The sequence below is a fragment of the Ascaphus truei genome, chromosome 2, assembly GCF_040206685.1.
Source record: "Ascaphus truei isolate aAscTru1 chromosome 2, aAscTru1.hap1, whole genome shotgun sequence".
NCBI lineage: Eukaryota > Metazoa > Chordata > Amphibia > Anura > Ascaphidae > Ascaphus > Ascaphus truei.
This window is the reverse complement of record NC_134484.1, coordinates 293,258,286-293,277,155: the sequence shown is the minus strand read 5'-3', so window position 1 is coordinate 293,277,155 and position 18,870 is coordinate 293,258,286. Positions and strand designations below refer to the sequence as shown.

Here is an 18,870-nt window from a genome sequence, read left to right as displayed (position 1 = left end):
CTGAAGCAAGAGCTGGAGAAGCAGAGAGGCAGCTCCATCCCCATGAGTCAGTATACCAAGGAGAAAGATGCAGATGGCTGAGCGCGAGATACAGCACGCAGAGAGGGAGGAGGTGTCTGTCTGCCAGATGGCCTGCCTGACATTGCGCTACGAATTCGAGATGGCTGATATCCACAAGTGGCTGGACCAGACAGCCAATGAGGGGGCCGGCTGCAGCTTGAGCTAGACAAGGTCCAGGAGAAGCACCGGCAGCTGCAGATCAAGAATGGAGAAAAGGAAGTAGAGTTAAACCTTGCTCTGAATCAGCTGATGGAGGTGGAGTCGCGACTCAACTCTTAAGAAGCTGAACTAGCAGCCGCACTGAGTGAAAGAAGAAATACAGAAGGACAGCTTCAGGACCTGAGGAGGGACCTGGAGTCTGAGCATACTGGCCGCAAGATGGCAGAGATACAAAAGCGTGACCTGGAGGAGGAGCTCGAGGCTCTGAAGACTGAGCGGGACGCTACGTTGGACTCTACTGCTGCTCAGCAGGAGGTTTCTCAGATGAAGCTGGAGAAAAAGGCTACAAACTTAAGACAGACACTTGGGTCACAGAAGCAGCACATGGTAAATATGGCGGTAGAATTAAGACAAAAGGAAGCTATGCGGAACAGTAGTGCACAGGTGTCTCCTCTACAGGAAAAGGTATTGGCCCAGTCCAAGCTTTCGTATACTACAGAAACTAATGCCCGCGATGACATGGGTATAGTGATAGCTGGGGACACCACTCAACTGCAAAACGAGATTACAAAGTTTGAGCCGGCTGAACGAGTGACGCACTCCAGTAAACATGACTGCAGTGCCCATGGGACCTAAAGTAGATTCATTGCTGTGAGGGCAACCGCTGTGAAGAAGCAGTCGCAAATGGGACGGAAGGGTGCCCGTGATCGTAAACTTAGACAGACCTCACGAGGTATTCAACGGTACTCCTGTCGGAGAATGTTAATGAGTCAAGAAAGAAAGGCTCAAATCTTCAAGTTCGTTGACTGTGAAAGAGAAGTGCAATGGAGTGTTCTTGGAGTTGAGAACTCCATAAGAGTTGAAAACAAGTCTATCGACTAGGAAAGAGAAGTGCCAGGCGGTACACTTGGAGTTGATGAGAACTCCACCAAAATTAAAGTACTAGAGCTAAGTGATGCTGAGACAAACATAAATCGCTGTGCGAGTGACACGGACAAGGAGATCACGCGACGCGTAGAAGTGCTGTAGGCTTAGCAAGGGAAAGAAGAGGTATCTAAATACCAGTCTTCATGCCCAGAAGGCCTGGTAATTGCCCCGAAGGAAAAATGCCTGATTTGGAAGTCAAGGAAAAAAAAGGGGGATGACGTTGTACGTTTCTGACAAAGATGCTGGTGCATGGGAATGGTGCACTGGCCGCTCCACAGGACAATATTTCGCTGGGGGAGGGATATGTGACAGAGTCATAGACACAGTTGTCTGGAACAGTGAATTTAGAGATGTTGCAACCAGTCCACAGAGCGTTAATCTCCTCACAGAGAAAGAGAAGCAGCTGAAAACTGATTAATCAGGGGCTGAGCTCCACAGAAAAACAAGGAAGTGCTTTAAAAGACACAGGAAGATGCTGTACAGAGAGTCTGCTTCACTCCACAGAGAGAGGGGAAGTGAAAGTTGTCCCAGCCGGGAGAATCTGGCTGTATCGGACCCTAGGACTGGAAGAAGCAGACCTGCGGGGTCCAGCTGGGAGCCACACCCCGGATAAAGACAAGGACTGACAGATAAGAGAAAACCCCTTTATTTGTTCTGTGCAGAGACTGGTACGTTGTTCCAGATACCAGGGCATGTTTTGCGCTGACAACCTGCTTAGCTGGCGGCCCCATTAGTAAGGGCCACCACAAAGGTCAGTTAGTTTCCCTGACAGGGATAGGATTTTATTTCATTATTTTCGTGTTTTGCCTTAAAGGGGAAGTAGCCCCAATGTTTTGGTTGCTGTTTGGCAAATAAACCACTATAGTTAAAACTTAACACATCGTCTAGCGTTTTACTGATCCTGCCGCGAGGCCGTCCTGCCACTATATATATATATATATATATATAAACAGAAAAAGAGAGAGAGCGCACGCCCCATAGCATAACACTGTATGTTTATTGTATAAAAGGGGAAGGAGGGTGGGGGGTGGGGGGGATTGGAAACGCACTCACAGGATTAAAATATATAAAAGGCAGTTTGTGAATTCATATCACCACCATCCGGTTCTGTATACAGGAAAACGTCTCTGTGGACTCCTCCAGGACTGCAAAACGTGATCACCACGAACCAGGTACCAGGGGCTACGTTTGCCGTCTGTATGCTGTCCAGAAATAAGCTCTCCACATCCAATGGCCGCTTGTAGTATTCCCACGCTAGGTTTGGCCTCGTGCGCGTGCGCAGCGTCGTCGTGACGTAATTGCGCTGTCAATTTCCCTGACGCGTTTCGTCACCAACGGGCGACTTTCTCAAAGGGCTGATGATGTATGAAATCAAGTCCTGCCCTCTTATAGCCAGTCCATTGCTAGGCAACCCGTAACAGGGTAATTATTTAACCTATCTTCTGCTAAAAAGCTGGTATTGATTAAGGCACCAATTACATACACAACTAGCTATATAAAGGCAGAATAAGGACTAATACAAAAGGGGAATGGACATAGAATGCATGAAGGATCTCAAAGACAAAATTGTTCTATTATCAATTAATAATATTTGGGAGTATAAACATTCCTTATATATATATTTGACCTTTGATGTTGGTCTTCCGATTAGTAAATCAAATAGATATCAATTTATAATTTATACATTGTAATCAAATGAATTATTGATATTAATGAATTGTAGGTATAAATGTGTTATATACATTTACATGTCATTTTCAGCTTTTAGCATAATCATCTATTTACAAGAATTTTGTCTTTGAGATCCTTCATGCATTCTATGTCCATTCCCCCTTTGTATTAGTCCTTATTCTGCCTTTATATAGCTAGTTGTGTATGTAATTGGTGCCTTAATCAATACCAGCTTTTTAGCAGGAGATAGGTTAAATAATTACCCTGTTACGGGTTGCCTAGCAATGGACTGGCTATAAGAGGGCAGGACTTGATTCCATACATCATCAGCCCTTTGAGAAAGTCGCCCGTTGGTGACGAAACGCGTCAGAGAAATTGACAGCGCAATTACGTCACGCCGACGCTGCGCACGCGCACGAGGCCAAACCTAGCGTGGGAATACTACAAGCGGCCATTGGAGGTGGAGAGCTTATTTCTGAATAGCATACAGACGGCAAACGGAGCCCCTGGTACCTGGTTCGTGGTAATCACATTTCGCAGTCCTGGAGGAGTCCACAGAGACGTTTTCCTGTATACAGAACCGGATGGTGGTGATATGAATTCACAAACTGCCTTTTATATATTTTAATCCTGTGAGTGCATTTCTAATCACCCCCACTCCCCACCCTCCTTCCCCTTTTATACAATAAACATACAGTGTTATGCTATGGGGCATGCGCTCTCTCTCTTTTTCTGTTTTTAGATATCTGTGGAGGTGGTTAACCCCGTGTGAGAGCAGCCGAAGACCCCTTTATCTACATCAAATACCTACCATTATGGACAAACTATTGAAGGACTGGTTGGACTTTTTTAATGTATTTTTCTTTCTTTTTCTTCAGCACTTTTTTGCACTTTTATGCATATCAATTTGGGTGTGTTCTAGCATAGCTTATTAGGTAGTATTGTTAATAATTACTGTACATGTTGTCTAATTTTGTAATATATCACTTTATGCACTTTTAGTATTATATACACATTCCATTTAATTGATGGAACTATAGTTCACTTATCATATAATATTAACGGTACTGTTTTTGGCGCTACATTTTTTTGCTTATATATATATATATATATATATATATATATATATATATATATATATATATATAGACCAGTGGTGACCAGGGAGATCCTGATAACAAAACGCAGCACACCGCAAAAGTAATACAAAAGATGTGTATTATGAATACAGGGCCGCCAACGTTTCAGTCCTCGTAGAGGGACCTTCCTCATGGCAGTGCTGTCTTTTGTTATCAGGATCTCCCTGGTCACCACTGGTGCATACTTTTGCTATGGGACTAGCATCTGCCTTCTGACATACGTGAGTGCAAATCTCCATGCCAATGACTATATAATATATATATATATATATATGAAAAAACATGTAAAGTAGCGCCACTTGTGAACCAGTGTTATATACAATAATATGAATGTGATAATACTAATATTTATAAATAAAGTGTACAAAAATTAATCTAAAAAAGTGTTAGTGCCATCAATAGTAACAATATACATAAAGAAATATAAATAACAAACAAGAAAAAAAGAAAGAGAAAAAAATAAAAAATATGCAGAAAGTCCAACCCTTAATATAGTCCAAAAAGATTCAGATAGATAAGTTCCAGGGATCCAAGGCTGCTCTCAGAAGAAAAAAACTATTCCAGCAGAAATCTATAGAAACAAGAGAACAGAGAGCGCACGTCCCAAAGTGTAAATCAGTACATTTAATATTAAAAAAGGACAAGGGGATTAAGGACACTTACAAAGGTAAAAGAAATTCAAGCAGTTCATGATATAATCACCACCAGACAGGTAACAACGTCCTGGATCACACCAACAGATGGGAATCCGATCCGGTTCACTTTCAGCAGCTTTAGATGGATAACTTGCCGATTTCTTGCTTATAGTGCGATTTCAAAATGACACAGCCTCAAGTCAGCTCCAAGCGCGCCTCGGCCGTAAATCGCGCCCTTGCGTGATGACGTAGTGTCGTAATCACGTTACCCTGACGCGTTTCGTCACACTAACAGTGACTTTATCAAAGGGGATAGTCAAACAATGGAGGACATGATCTTTATATACACCCACAATAAGGGAGTAGTTAATAGGAGCCCTCAGAGGCCAATCACCAGTGCCCATACATATAAACAGGATACTGGAGAATAGCCAATAAGTGCCCCGTAACTCCCCCTATATACATAACTATTACATGAATATCATATAGTATAGGTGAGCATATACACTATATGTACCCTGTTGAGGGTTTTTGTCACTTTGTTTACCCACCATAACCTTAATAAGTGTGGTATACACACACACACACACACACACACACACACACACACACACACACACACACACACACTAATTAGCCTAGCCTGTATAGTCAGGAAGTGATACAGAGATTGCCCCTCCCCCATGCTGCCAGACACACACTGTTGAGAGTTATACAGAGAGGGTGAGAGACGCTGCTGCTATGCTGATCTGAAGGCACACACAGACAGCCCTGTGAGAGACTGAAAGGAGGCCTGCTGCAGGTACACTGGGTAAAGTGGGGAAAGAGTTTAGTTCTACCACGATTAGTTAGGGACTATGCAGTATTAGTCAGTACTCCTGGAAGGAGTTAGGTCTTTTGTTTCTGTTTTGTGTTATGAGTTAAACCTGTACCTGCTTTGTACCCTGTAAATAAACACCTGCTCTTAAAGTACAGTGTTTCCTGCCTTTGATCTGGACAAAAGATCTGACGCTGGGACTGAGTCGTCACAATATACATACATATATATATACACAAACACATACATACAGCGGCCATTATTGAAACACTTCACGCGGTGTATACCTCGGAATACCCATGTGATGGCGCGCAATTTCTTCCAACCATACCACCATTAGATGAGAGCGCAGAAAATAGCATTTTAGTGTTCTGGCTTTTAAACACCTGAAATTGACACAATAGCACAGTAATGTACACAATACAATTCATTGCATTTAATTGCCCACAATCCATGAAATTCAAACAAAGCAACCACGATAAACACGTGTGCCTGGGGCAATTAACGACGTTAATGCCGCATGGAGTACAGCAGCGCACACGAAAACGGCGCCGTGATTTGTTCGAATAACGGCCACTGCATCTGTATAATGATCTATGGATGTTCTTACTGTATGTTCGTTTTGCATCTTTTGTACAATTGTGTACAGGTACTGTATATACTGCACCGACACACTTTATTCGAGCAAATACCCGGTATGTACCTGGCAGATACCTGGAATGCGCCGCTCCTCACCTCTGACAAGCCCCGTTGCATTTGCCTTCCCAGCCTGGGTTCATGCCTGGCTGACGGGCGGCTGATCTGTTAAATGATAATGATTAGGATTTAATAGACTGCAATGCTTCGCGTGTCTACCAAATGGCATAAATTCATGAATTGTAATGCAGTATATATATATGTACTGTGCAGTATTGCAGCCAGCGGGAATAAAATGCTTCAATCCCTGCCGGAAAATAACTCAATGCACTCGGGCAGAAAACAGTCACAAACCTCAATACACCCGGGTATACCCGAATTCGTGGGACTAGCCGAGCTCGAATAAAGTGTGTCGCCAGTGTACCAAGGTTATAAAAGCAGTTGTAAAATAAAAAATGTCTTCACAATGTAATAATATTGTAACTTATTTTTATTCTATTTCAGGTTCTCTGAAAAACCTTCTACAGCCCATTTTAATATAAAAGAAATCTACTCTTGGGAAGGAACTACCTCACGGATATTTATTCCTGCAGATTCCATTAAAGGTTAGTTTGATGCTTATTTTGCAGAAGGTTTGTTAGAGTGCCATTAATAAAATGTAGTACTTTTATTATCATAGCTAGGGGCCTACATAATACTGCCTAGAAAAACTGCTTCAGAAAAACGTTTTGTTGCTCTTGGGTCGCTGTGAGAGAGAGAGCGAGTGAGTGACATTTTTTGACTTTATGGAGTAATTCTATATCTGCCTAACTGGTTTTCAAGGCTGGGTTTTGGGTAAAAATCCCCATAAACTTCAACAGGGATTTCATCTGTTTCAAGGTACATAGAATTTACCTGTTAGTCTGTTTGTAACTTGCCTCCTGAATGCATTTCTAGTATAGCAAGACACTACTAGTCAACACAGACAGTGTTCAAGGTACAGTATGTTTCTGTGGGTCATTGTATCATAGTATGAATCTTTTTTTTTCTTCTGTTCCCTCATTAGAAAACGTATTTAGAATCATGAAACAATTTCCCTATTAACCATAATTTGCGTGAAGATACCTCTGATGCTATTATGAATTGCCTAATTTCCCAAAATTTTAAATTAATTCTCTCCAGAACTGTGAGGTTCTGTGATTTCCCCTACCTACTGTAGTGCCCACGGTTATTCTAACACAAACCAGTGGCAATCGACAAAATGACCCAGGTACACCCAGGTACATGCTGGATACATGCCTTAAACTTGCCTTAAACTAGACCCAGCATTTCTGCATTGATTAATGGCCCACCAGATTAACAGCGGGGGTCCCTGGCAGTCCCATTCAACTGCTGTGTTAATCCTATGGGTCATTAGTCAATGCAGAAATGCCTTAAACTTGCCTTAAACTAGCCAGGTTACACCCAGCACATACCCAGAATGTAACCGGGCTAGTTTAAGGCAAGCTTTAGAATAGTCGTGGTCTCGTCTGTAGATGGTCACTTAAATGAGAGGGTTTGTTTGGCTTGTAAGAGGAAAATAGAATGTGTTTGAAGATTAAAGCAGCAACCCCTCCTAAGTAACTTTCCTTTGGGTTGGAACCCATGGGGTGCCCTGGAGCTGAAATACTCTATATTAAACTCCAGGGAAGTTACTGGCATTACTTCATGGTTTTGAAGTAGATTTAAATGGCTGTCCAATAGAAAGCCACAACCAAAAATATTGGGGCTTTCTTTTGGCCTTTTATTTCCCCTTGAAGGGCATTTAAACTTTGTAACTTCAGTGGTAAGCGTCTTGGGAACTGGGCAGTCTCCAGAGCTACAAATAGCGTGATTCAGTGGTTCATTACTTTCCATCCTATTATAAAAAGGGTACAAGAGAATAGGGATTGGTAAGAGACTGCAGCGTCCAGGAATAAAGCACCATCAGCTCACCAGGTGTGGAACAAATAAAAACGTTTATTTAACTACATAAAAACGAAAAAAAGACAAACAAAATACAAAAAAAAACAACCTCCTACGCGTTTCAGGCTCTAAAAGCTCTTTCTCAAGGAGTATGGTTGGGACTGGGAGTTAAGCTTCTCCTGTGTACTTAAAAAGCAGCTGTGGGTAATTGCAATTAATTATAATCCCATTTGTTGTCATGACAGTAAAAAACACACATAATATAAAGCATAACTTGAATCATAAAAGTTAACCAAAAATGAAAAATACATGTTATACAAAAAGTATAATCTATCAAGATTGTAAAAAAATCGTAATGAAGATATATCATGATTCAAGTCTGTGGTAAAGAAAAAACTGATTGAGAATAGATTGCACAAAGCAAAATACTGTATACTGTATATCATTTGTAGAAAAAAGTTAATTCTCCTGTCTAGTATAACAATTAAATATTAAGGACTCTTTAAAAGGAAAGGAAAAACCCAAGATATGGTATAGTATTGGTTAGGAAAAAATGAAAAAAAGGGTTATTTTAATATTATGATAAATTCTTGAAAAATCATTAATCTAATACATAGATACCAAGTAGAATTGGATAAACCAACTTATCAATTGGTATATTTCTGTCGATACAAAAGATCAAAGACCTTTACAAGAATATGGCATAGCTATGATACATAAAGAAACCATATATAATGTTGATTGCTTAAAGAAAATATTTCAGATCCCACTCTGTGTTTAACCCTTTAGGGATCAGTGTATCCAGCGTGAAAATCCAAAAAGGTGACTGGTAATGGGATTGCTGCTTAAATATCTATTTATGTAGGGCAGTACTGCACCTTTATATTAAGAGTGGCATACTTCAATTGTACTAGTCCTGTTGCTGAAAATGTTTTCAAGAGCTATTTCATGATTCAATACTTAAGATTTACACTATTGAATTTTATATACTGTACTTGGCTTATTTGCTTTTGTATTGTAGCTAGATTGGTAATGTTTGTATTGTTATATGTATGTACAGTATATCCTAATTATTTTTGCTCCTCTCTAAATAAAAAAAAAACCTGTAGGTAGAGAATACGGTTATCTGTCCTTAATGGATGCTGACTATAACCGATGGCCAAAAAATAAATACCTTTCTAAGGTGATTAATTATACTATTGATGTTCAGTGGACACAATGTTTGTACTGGGATAACAACAAGGAATGGAAGTCAGAAGACTGTTATCCTCAAAAAGGGACAACTGCAGCAAGGGTCAATTGCAGGTACAGTAAATCACAAACAATTTTTTTTTAAATGTTATAGAATTTTCAAAGTCTATACAAACTTCTGAATTAAAAATAATAGGAATATATTTTTGTGCTTTATCTTTTTGTAGCTCACATTCTTTTCTTAGGATAATTTCTTTAATTTCTGCTACAGTAGATTAGCATATCAGCACTGCTGGAAGTATTTAAGTAATAATAATGTACAGTTTGATTAACAGTTCAATAAGATGTTGGATATGAAACAAATAGCCATTATAATTGCAACTACAAATCAAGTGCATTTTGGGCTGCATATGTTGTTCAAGTTGCTCCGAAATAAGTTTTCTATTCATTGAAGTATAATATAAAAACTATATTGATTGTATAGCATTAGAACCTCAAGGTAATTGATCACTGATGTTATACTTTACTGAACTGTTCTGTCCAATTCTAAATGATACCTGCATGAATTTTTATGTTTTTAGCTGCAAGCATCTAAGCATATTTACCACTGCAAGTAGACAATTGAGTACTATCATTAACACTGAAGATGTGTCACAATACTTAAGGTAAATTTTGACCTTTTGAAGCTACATATAGGTTTTGTTTATTGGTATCTGTGGATTTTTCTTAGAATTAACATGTGCTTTTAGATTCAATAAACAGCTCTAGTAATTTTGTCATTAGGCAGTCACGATTCAAGCAAATATTGCTAAAAGAGCAAGTATTTTTGCACACACATTTAAGTATCTGGTCAATTATTAGTAAAGCTAAAGAAATACCAACCACACTGCAAATTTAGGTGTGGGATATTAGATTCATTTCTGTTTTGCTTAGAAAGCACAAAAGCAATGTGAACATACTACAATGGTGTTACCGCTATATACTAAGATAGAAATAATTGGAATCAATTTTGAATGCTTTGTAAAATATGGTCTCGGGTCTATTTGAGTGTATTAGACATAATATTCAAAGTATAGCATTTGATTGTTGAGTAAATCAGCAGAATTTCTAGATAAATGCTTTGAGATTATTTTACTTCTTTCATGAGCTCTACAATTGCCTTACTGTTGCCTTACTGTTGCCAGTTTGTTTGTACCTCAGGACCAAATATCTGTGTATAGTACAAACAACAATGATAACCCTTAACAAGCGCTAATCTACAATGTACAATTAAATCACAATAATGTGAAAAAGCAATAAGTGATGAAAATGTGAACACTCAATACAAGTGAACACCACTTCTAAGTGGTGTATAAGCTGCCAAGGGAACTAATAAACAGATTTTCCCAACCTGTGAAACAAATGTGAATACAAAATATAAGTCCTGGCGCTATAAATATCCAAGATACCGTGATCCAAATGAAAGTCCCAGATGAAGGTTTCTGATGGATGGTATAGGATTATACACAGAGTCCCAGGGTGTGGTTAAATCCCTTTAGCGATGTCCGCAGTGATTCTGGGGAAACAGAAGAGATACACACCAATTGCGCAGTATGCGACTACTCTTGACCCCACTCAGAACCAACGGACAAAGAAACCCTACTTACAAGATGTTAAATTGTATATTCAAGGGAGAGAATCTGTAACTGTGTCTTGACTCCGCCTCAGTAGTTCACGGATCCCACGTGACCGGCAGCAGTGATTTCCTATTCCATGCAGCAAACAGCACTCACAGGGGACGCAAGCAAGGCATGTCCATGCAGGAACAGAGAGATGACACAATGGTGTAATACGTACACACTTTAATAAAAATCTTTAAAACACAATTCACCCTCACTTACAATAGAAGGGGGATGACAATAAGACTCACGAATGCCGTCCGCGACTTGTCAACAGCCTGATGCACGCTTGAGAGCCCTCCTGAATGGCGATCTCTGCAACTCCCAACCGATGACGTCAGCGGTAGGACGGTGCAGGGCGCTCTCACAGCATCAGTTGGACTATGGTGGCTGGACCGGCTCAAACACTAAGGTGAACTACTGAGGCGGAGTCAAGACACAGTTACAGATTCTCTCCCTTGAATATACAATTTAACATCTTGTAAGTAGGGTTTCTTTGTCCGTTGGTTCTGAGTGGGGTCAAGAGTAGTCGCATACTGCGCAATTGGTGTGTATCTCTTCTGTTTCCCCAGAATCACTGCGGACATCGCTAAAGGGATTTAACCACACCCTGGGACTCTGTGTATAATCCTATACCATCCATCAGAAACCTTCATCTGGGACTTTCATTTGGATCACGGTATCTTGGATATTTATAGCGCCGGGACTTATATTTTGTATTCACATCTGTGTATAGTAGTTTAAGCAACTTTAATTAGGCTAATGATACAAATTTTAATGATAGAACACACAGGAATATTACTTACATTGATCTTGGTTTTGTAATCAAGTGCATGTATATTTCCATTGGTCTTTGATACAGTACACACCCCATATGACTGAAAAATAACTATGTATAAGATTGTTTAATTTATATATGACCAAATAGAAAATAATTTATATTTTAAAGGGTGTGTTTCCTCCTAGGGCACTTTTTTTAGTCTCAGGAGCTGAACCCCAATAATTTCAGCTATGTGGAGCCCTGCTTCGCAAGATGCTTACCTATGTAGCTCATGCTGGTACTGTAGCTGTAACGAGTGCTCACCGCAAACAGGACAGGACCGCGAGGCTGAGGTGGTCGTGTAGCGGGGTCAGGGTGGGAGAGGTCAGAATGGTCATGATACTCGCCGTGGTCTAGGATTGGTCGTCTTATGTAGCCGTTGTCCAGGAGTAGAGAAGGTGGGACTACAAAAGCAAGCCGTGGTCAAGGGTCAGAGAAGGCAGCTGTCCGGGTATAAGCTTAGTTGTGAAGGTACAAGAGATCAAGGCAGAATGCAATGAGCAACAGCAGGGCAGCAGGATGCTTGAGGCACTTACATCTTGTGAGTAAGCTGCACTTATGAGCCAAGACTCCTTGAGAAATAATTCACTTAAAGTGTTTCATCTGCACTTAGATTGCTGTTTTCTGTTGTTTTTTCCACATGCTCCCCCTGGGTTGCAAGAAAAACGTTTCTACCTTCTGGGGACCAGTGAAGACAGTCCCTACCAGAGGGTTCGAGCAGGGACTTACAACATTTAATCTAATTCACTACGCCATTTGGCATTATTTTATATATTTTTCACTTGAATCACTTTCACACTTAAGATTGGATTTGTTATTTATCACTTAATATTTAGTGAGCACTAACAGTGTTTAGCGCCTTTTCTGCACCATCACTCTGTCACAGTCATGAATAATTAGACATTTTCTGCCCACTGGTAAACAGGGGCGGAGTGCAACGCAGGTGTGGAGTAATTGCTGATAGTATTAACCCCTCAAGTGTTCCTAGTCATACGATGCCGGCGTGTAGTGGGGACAGGAGCATCCTCTGTTGCGTGACGTGGCGTGGTGGCAGAGCCTAGGTCTGGTCCTGACAGGTACTGCGGTGCTTGCATGAGGGGCATCACCCAATTCATCACGGGATGCGTCACGGGTCGAGACCGAGGTGCAATCACAGTACAGTACTGTACACAGTACACAGTACTCCCCCTTCAGGGGAATCCTAGGGATGGCTTGGAGGAAACCTTTGAATAAAGGCCCAAACGAGCCTAGGAGCATGTAGTTGGTCCCTGGGAATCCATGAACGTTCCTCAGGGCTGTAGCCCCTCCAATGGACCAGGTATTTTAGTTTCCCTCGTGTAATCCTGGAATCCAGAACAGTCTGGACTTTGAATTCTTGTTTTCCATCAACCAAGAGAGTTTAAGGAGGAGACACCGAAGCAGGAGACTGAGAATCCTGTATGAAAGGTTTAAGAAGGGAAGTATGGATAACTGAAGGGATCTTCATGGAAGCTGGCAACCATAGCCGGTTGACCACCGGATTGTCTTTCTCAATGACAGGAAATAGGGGCAAAATATCTAGGTGCCAATTTAGCTGTGGGTACCTTCAGTCTGATATTTTTAGTGGACAGATACCTTTTGCTCCGTGTTGTAGGTTGGTGCTTCACAGCGATACCGGTTGGCCTGCTTCTTCTGCATAGAAACTGCCTTTGTGAGATTCTCCTGAATCTTTCTCCAAGACTCTTGTAGATGCCGCTGTTTGCACCCTGGATCCAGGTCCTGCAGTAGGAAGAGCTGAGGGATGGAAGCCGAAGTTGGTAAAGAATGTCCCGAGTTCACTCATTATGTATATTGTTATGAGAGAATTCATCCCATGGCAAGAGATCTACCCAATTGTCCTGGGTATCGGAAATGAAGCAATGGATGAATTGTTCAAGTGATTGATTCGTCTGCTCCGTCTGACCATTAGTCTGAGGATGATAGCCGGAAAAAAATGTGAGGATTACAGATGCACACCTACCCCAATTACTCCCTAGGAGAATCTAAACATCAGTAATAATGTCTGGGATCAGGCTTCTTTACCTCCCTCCCATTAGCATTAAGCACCGTTATGCTATAGGATCTAAGGGGCCCATTTTCTGGTCGGTATTCCCTCTTATTCATATAGATGTTGCGTCCAACACTCCATATTCTCATCAAGTAACAGATTCTAGCCTCCGTTCTATGCTCAGAATGGCTAGACTTGCCCTTGAGGTAGTCCTCCACTGCCTCCCTCAACCATGTATCTCTATTGTCCTCTACCTCTTGCATCAGAGTCTCTGGGACATAGGGGTTCTCCAATCCATGTGACTGCATATAGCACGCAACTATGGCCCTCTCAGCCCTGCTGATTGTAATCAGTTTCTTATTTCCTGCCCTGCCTGGCAGTACCCAAGACAGGGGCTCTTCAGGGGCAATTACATCATACAAGAAGGAGGATCCCCTGGGTATGACTATTCCCTGCTGTATCTCATGCCACCGTCTAGCTAGTTCTTCCTGGCGTTCCTCAGCTGAGTACTCGCCCACATCCCACCGGTGGTCAACCACATCTCCCCTCATTAGAACAAATCGGGTGCGGTCTAACCACTCCGAATATCCCTCATACATTGGGGCCCACCACTTGATGCTATGCTCCGCAGACTGCTCCTTCACTGATACTGCAGTCTCACTCTCCTCAGTCTCTCCCCCAGAAGAGACACCTGAAGTATTTGTTGACCTTGAGGCCGACCCATATCGCTTAGGCCTTCTCCTTCCAAAATTATTACAGACGACAGGGTTCATTTTCGGGGATGTCCTAGCAGGAATCATTTCCCTCACTGACACCTCATCAGATGTGAAACATTCACCCCAGTCCATGGCTGACCCAGTCCTTTCTTCCGACGTGTCCCGTGACTCCCCAGACCACCCTTGGCTCGATTGGGACCCTGAGGAAGACGTGACAGGGCAGGGGTTTGGGCAGTGGACTTGGGCAAAGGGAAGGGGGAAGTGTTCTTACAGTACGCTGCAAAATTATGATCCGCAATTTGGCGATGCCGCGGCCCGTGGCAACGTTGGGCAGATCAGGCTCACCCGTCTTCTTACACCCCCCGGCTCTTCACTGCTTGCCGGTATCTGTCCATATCTTCCTTGGACAGACTGGTGCTGAACAGCGGCAGTGACGGTTGCTTCCGAACGGCTCCGCTGTGACCACCGGAAGTGACATCATCGTTCTCGCGGGATGAGGCGCCATCTTGGGTGGGGTCCCCCACCGGAACTTCCTTCTCCATTTCGATGTCCTGCACCGAATACAGTAGGTCGCTCCTCCGCTCCGCTTGGGCCTTGGTCGGGCCTTTCTCCTCGGCCGCCTCCATCGGAGCCTGTTGGAGGAAAGAGGGTATCTCACCACTCCACTTGCTTGCAATGAGTTCCTCTTTTCCCGATGCACTGGGAGTCACCACCCAGTAGCCTGCACTGCATACACAGGCACTGCAGTGTTTTTTTCCCACCCGTCTTCACCACCAGGAAGCCTCCTGGCAGTTGATAAGGGTGTATTGCAATGTCCATAACACAATTAGTAGTGGTGTTTGGCAAGGGAGACACACGGCACAGCAGCATCTCTTGTTCACCAGCTCCTCGCAATTGAGGGACAGGAAGCGCACATCCAGCTCCTCCCTCAGTTAGCTCTGTCTTCCATTGGCAGATACAATGACCCCTCTCTCTGGTGGAGATTAGAGGAGGGTCCCACAGCTTCACATCATGACTCAGAATTGGCTCTGAGCCTGTTACAGTCCAGGAGGGCGCGCCACGGCTTTCGCGTCACTTCCCCCATTAGGGGGGGGGGTTTCTCTTTCGAGCCTCTCCCGCCAAGTTTTTGCAAAAGTCTCTTCTGCACACAGCTCATGCGGTCTCCCAGGGAAGCGTGAGCCGGCATTTTGGATCACGCTGCAATCCACATTAGCAGCGGGGGCAATTTGTGTAGTGATCACTGCCTGGCAATCAGAAACTCCATCATTCTCGCACGTAATCACAATGTCCTCACAGCTATCTTCCAGGGTTGCGCCCCGGGAATTTAGGCAGGATAAGAACAGCGGCCACAGCTTTCGCGCCGCTCCACAGCAAACTAGCAAAAGTCACTTCTGTAGCTTGCACCTCCATGGTACACACACAATGTGCGCTTTCTCCATCAGGCGCGAGCCGCCATCTTGGACTCTCCGCACCGCGCGGATCATCATTACTTGCGATCGCCATCTTTACTTGCTTCTTGCAATCGCACATGGTGCTCCTCTCTGCTGGGCAGCCGCCATTTTCCGATGCAATAAAGTACTCTGGCTTCTCCATGCAGTGGAAACAAAAGAAAACAGCGCACAACGCAAATAGTGAAGCAAATTCAACAATATATTATAGAATTAAAAAGGGGGTAATATATCTGCGTACATGAAAAAAGTTGGTAAAAGGCATGTAGTGTGTATCACACTGTTTACCACTCGGCAGCTGTTAACTGTAGAATCGGGTGCTTGCTTCCCTCTGCTGATGCAGCTCAGTTGATTCTGGGGCAGGACGTCAGTCTTTCACTCCCAAGGGGATTTCCCTTCATGCAGCCAGGTTCAGCAGCTGGTACTGGGGCTCGGTGAAATCGCTCCTGCTTCCTGGCCGATATGAAGCTGCTCCTGTACCTCGGCAGGTGTATCCTCTGCACAGAGGTTAAAACGCAGCTTGCTGGGGTGCCCTCAGCGTGCCACGATGCCGCTCCGTCGCGGGACGCTGTGTAATGACGTCACTGTCTACACAGCAGTGGTGGATTCAATAGGGAAGTTTGAACAGTCTTACAAAGTCTCTCACAAGTGTCCAAAACAGCACACAGGATGAAATAAAAACAGGACAGGCAAATACATAGACAAAGGCCAATGTAAGCAGATATTCTCCATGCAGTACTTGGGGCGTCATCTACTGTTGGCTACACCTAGCGCAGACCCTCCCAGGAGTTCCTTACCCACGTTAACCAGGCTACCCCCTAAGGTAACCTACGACTAGCTGCCTCAAGGTGACTAAAACAGCTATAGCCCTGTCTCCAGATCTACCTTACTCCATATCAGGCCCTAGGGTGTGCTTTGCGAGCGACCATGGTGCTCCTGACTACCCCTAGGCTTCCTTCCATCCCTCAGCACTTCCTGGCACAATACATTCCCTGTTTCCTAGTCAGCCCAGCAAAAGCCTGTCCTGATGATCTCAGCAGCGCCTCCAATTGTAACGGTGTTTCCCGGGCCCTTCTGATCCTGACCCCTAAGTGAGAAAACTAGCCCCCATTACGTGTCATGTTATGTGGTGCACCTGCTGGCTCACAGGACTCCTGAGTCTCCCACTGGATGGTCTTGGGGAATGTCACCAGGACTGACTCTTGAGGTAGTACTCGGTTCTACTCACAGTTGGTACTGCGCCTCCAGCTCTTCCAGGTCCCCACGACAGCAGGGAGGAGTGTCTGGAAGAGAACCCCTGCGTGCAACTTCTCCCTGATTAACTCCAATCTCAGGCAAGAAGGGTCTTTGAATCAAGGGCATCTTTATTGATATTATCCACGGCAGACTGCCCATCAGGTGGCCGGTACTTAGCCGCACATCAGCATAGTTGCCCACCTCAAGGAAGTTCCCTCCTGACTCTGTAATAGAGACAGAGATATCTCTGCCACCTCTCCCCTAAGGGAGGGCCACAATCTGTGCCAGAGCCCTGGCATAGTGTGGGGTTTGCTTGTCACTCTCTGCAACCACTTGACAGACTTGATCTTGAACTCAGCCTGTAACAGAACTCTAGCTTTAGGAAGTGATGCATAATATATAGTTTCCAGAAGGCCCACCCCTGTGTCACTGTTAGTGGACACAGAGCATGCTGTCACTACCTTTGCTACATACTACACCTCACAGGGGGTGAGGCCAATCCTCATGATAACTTCTTGCAAACCTGTCCTCTTAACAGGGATTACTGCACAGAAGGAGAGAGGCATGTAACACCAAAATTACACAGGGCTACATACTCATCCCCCTGTCAGATTCTTACAACATTGTAGGCTCCTCTTAAGTCCAATTTAGTTAAAATGGTGGAACCCTGTCATCTGTCAAAGAGTTCGGTGAGGTAAAAGGTAGCGGTTCTTGATCATGATTTTATTAAGTCCCCGATAATCAATACATGGTTTGAGAGATCTATCTTTTTTTTCTTCCCAAAGAAGAACCCCGCACCTGCAGGAGACGTGGACTTCTGTTTGAAGCCCCTTTGCAGGTTCTCTTGGATGTAGTCCTTCATGGCCTTGGTCTCTGGAGGTGACAATGGGTAAGAACATCCTCGCGGAGGCACTGAACCCGGGATGGGACAGTTGAATGACCGGTGAGGTGGCTGCTCCTCGGGCTGGGCTTTGTTGAATACGTCCTGAAATTCAGAGTAGTTTTTTGGCAGACAAGAAGTTACCTGTTCAGGTAACGAAACCCTGCATAGGCTTTTGGACGGCACAGAGCTGTTCTGTAAGCAGTAAGTACTCCATTGGAAAGACTGCTCTTTTGTCCAGTCGATCCGAGGGTTATGCAGTTGAAGCCATGGGACAGTGGAGAATGAATGACATCAAATCGGATACTTTCGGTATGAACTTCTCCTGTCTGCAATTGAAAAGGGATAGTATGAAGAGAAATAAAGGCGGGTGGTAAGGATCGACCGTCAATAGCCTCTAGCCCTACCGGGTGACTTTTACGCTCCAAAGGATTTTATTTTTCTCCACGGACCCCTGTTCCATGAAATTCCCACCTGACCCAGAGTCCAGAAAGGCCAGAGTGGTGGCCTTGAAGGTGTCACCAGATAGGGTGATAGGTATCAAAATCTGGTCGGCATCTTGGGTGGAGAAGTAGATAATGTCCCCAGTGATATCCTCCTTGCTCTCACTGGGGACTCTGTGTTCCCCAACTTCTGAGGCAAGCAATTACCTGGTTTCTAACCTTACCCCAATAAAGGTAGAGTCCAGCATTACATCTGCATTGTTTCTCACCGGGCGATAGCTTGTTGCCTCCGAACTGCATGGGTTCTTCCAGATCCGGAAGAGGAGGGTTGAGAACCTCCTGTGTAGTGGCTGTGGGGAGACTGCATACCTTTCTTGTGTCAATTTCTTTTGGCCCTTATTTCTTGTACTCTTAGATCCACTCGGATGCATAGGCCAAGGAGCTCCTCCAGGTCCGTGGGGCATTCCTGTGCAGCAAGTTCATCC

General features: G+C 43.7%; 1 protein-coding gene across 1 annotated transcript in view; it reads left to right on the top strand.

Annotated features, from left to right (window-relative positions):
- Window positions 1–11,419, top strand: part of LOC142488222 (polycystin-1-like protein 1) — a 100,460-nt gene extending 89,041 nt beyond the window's left edge. Inside the window, exons 9-11 of the mRNA XM_075588595.1 lie at window positions 6,549–6,649; window positions 9,077–9,272; window positions 11,389–11,419. Coding sequence (XP_075444710.1) covers window positions 6,549–6,649; window positions 9,077–9,272; window positions 11,389–11,419 — 328 coding nt within the window. The remainder of the gene's footprint in view (window positions 1–6,548; window positions 6,650–9,076; window positions 9,273–11,388) is intronic.
- Window positions 11,420–18,870: the final 7,451 nt, after the last annotated feature.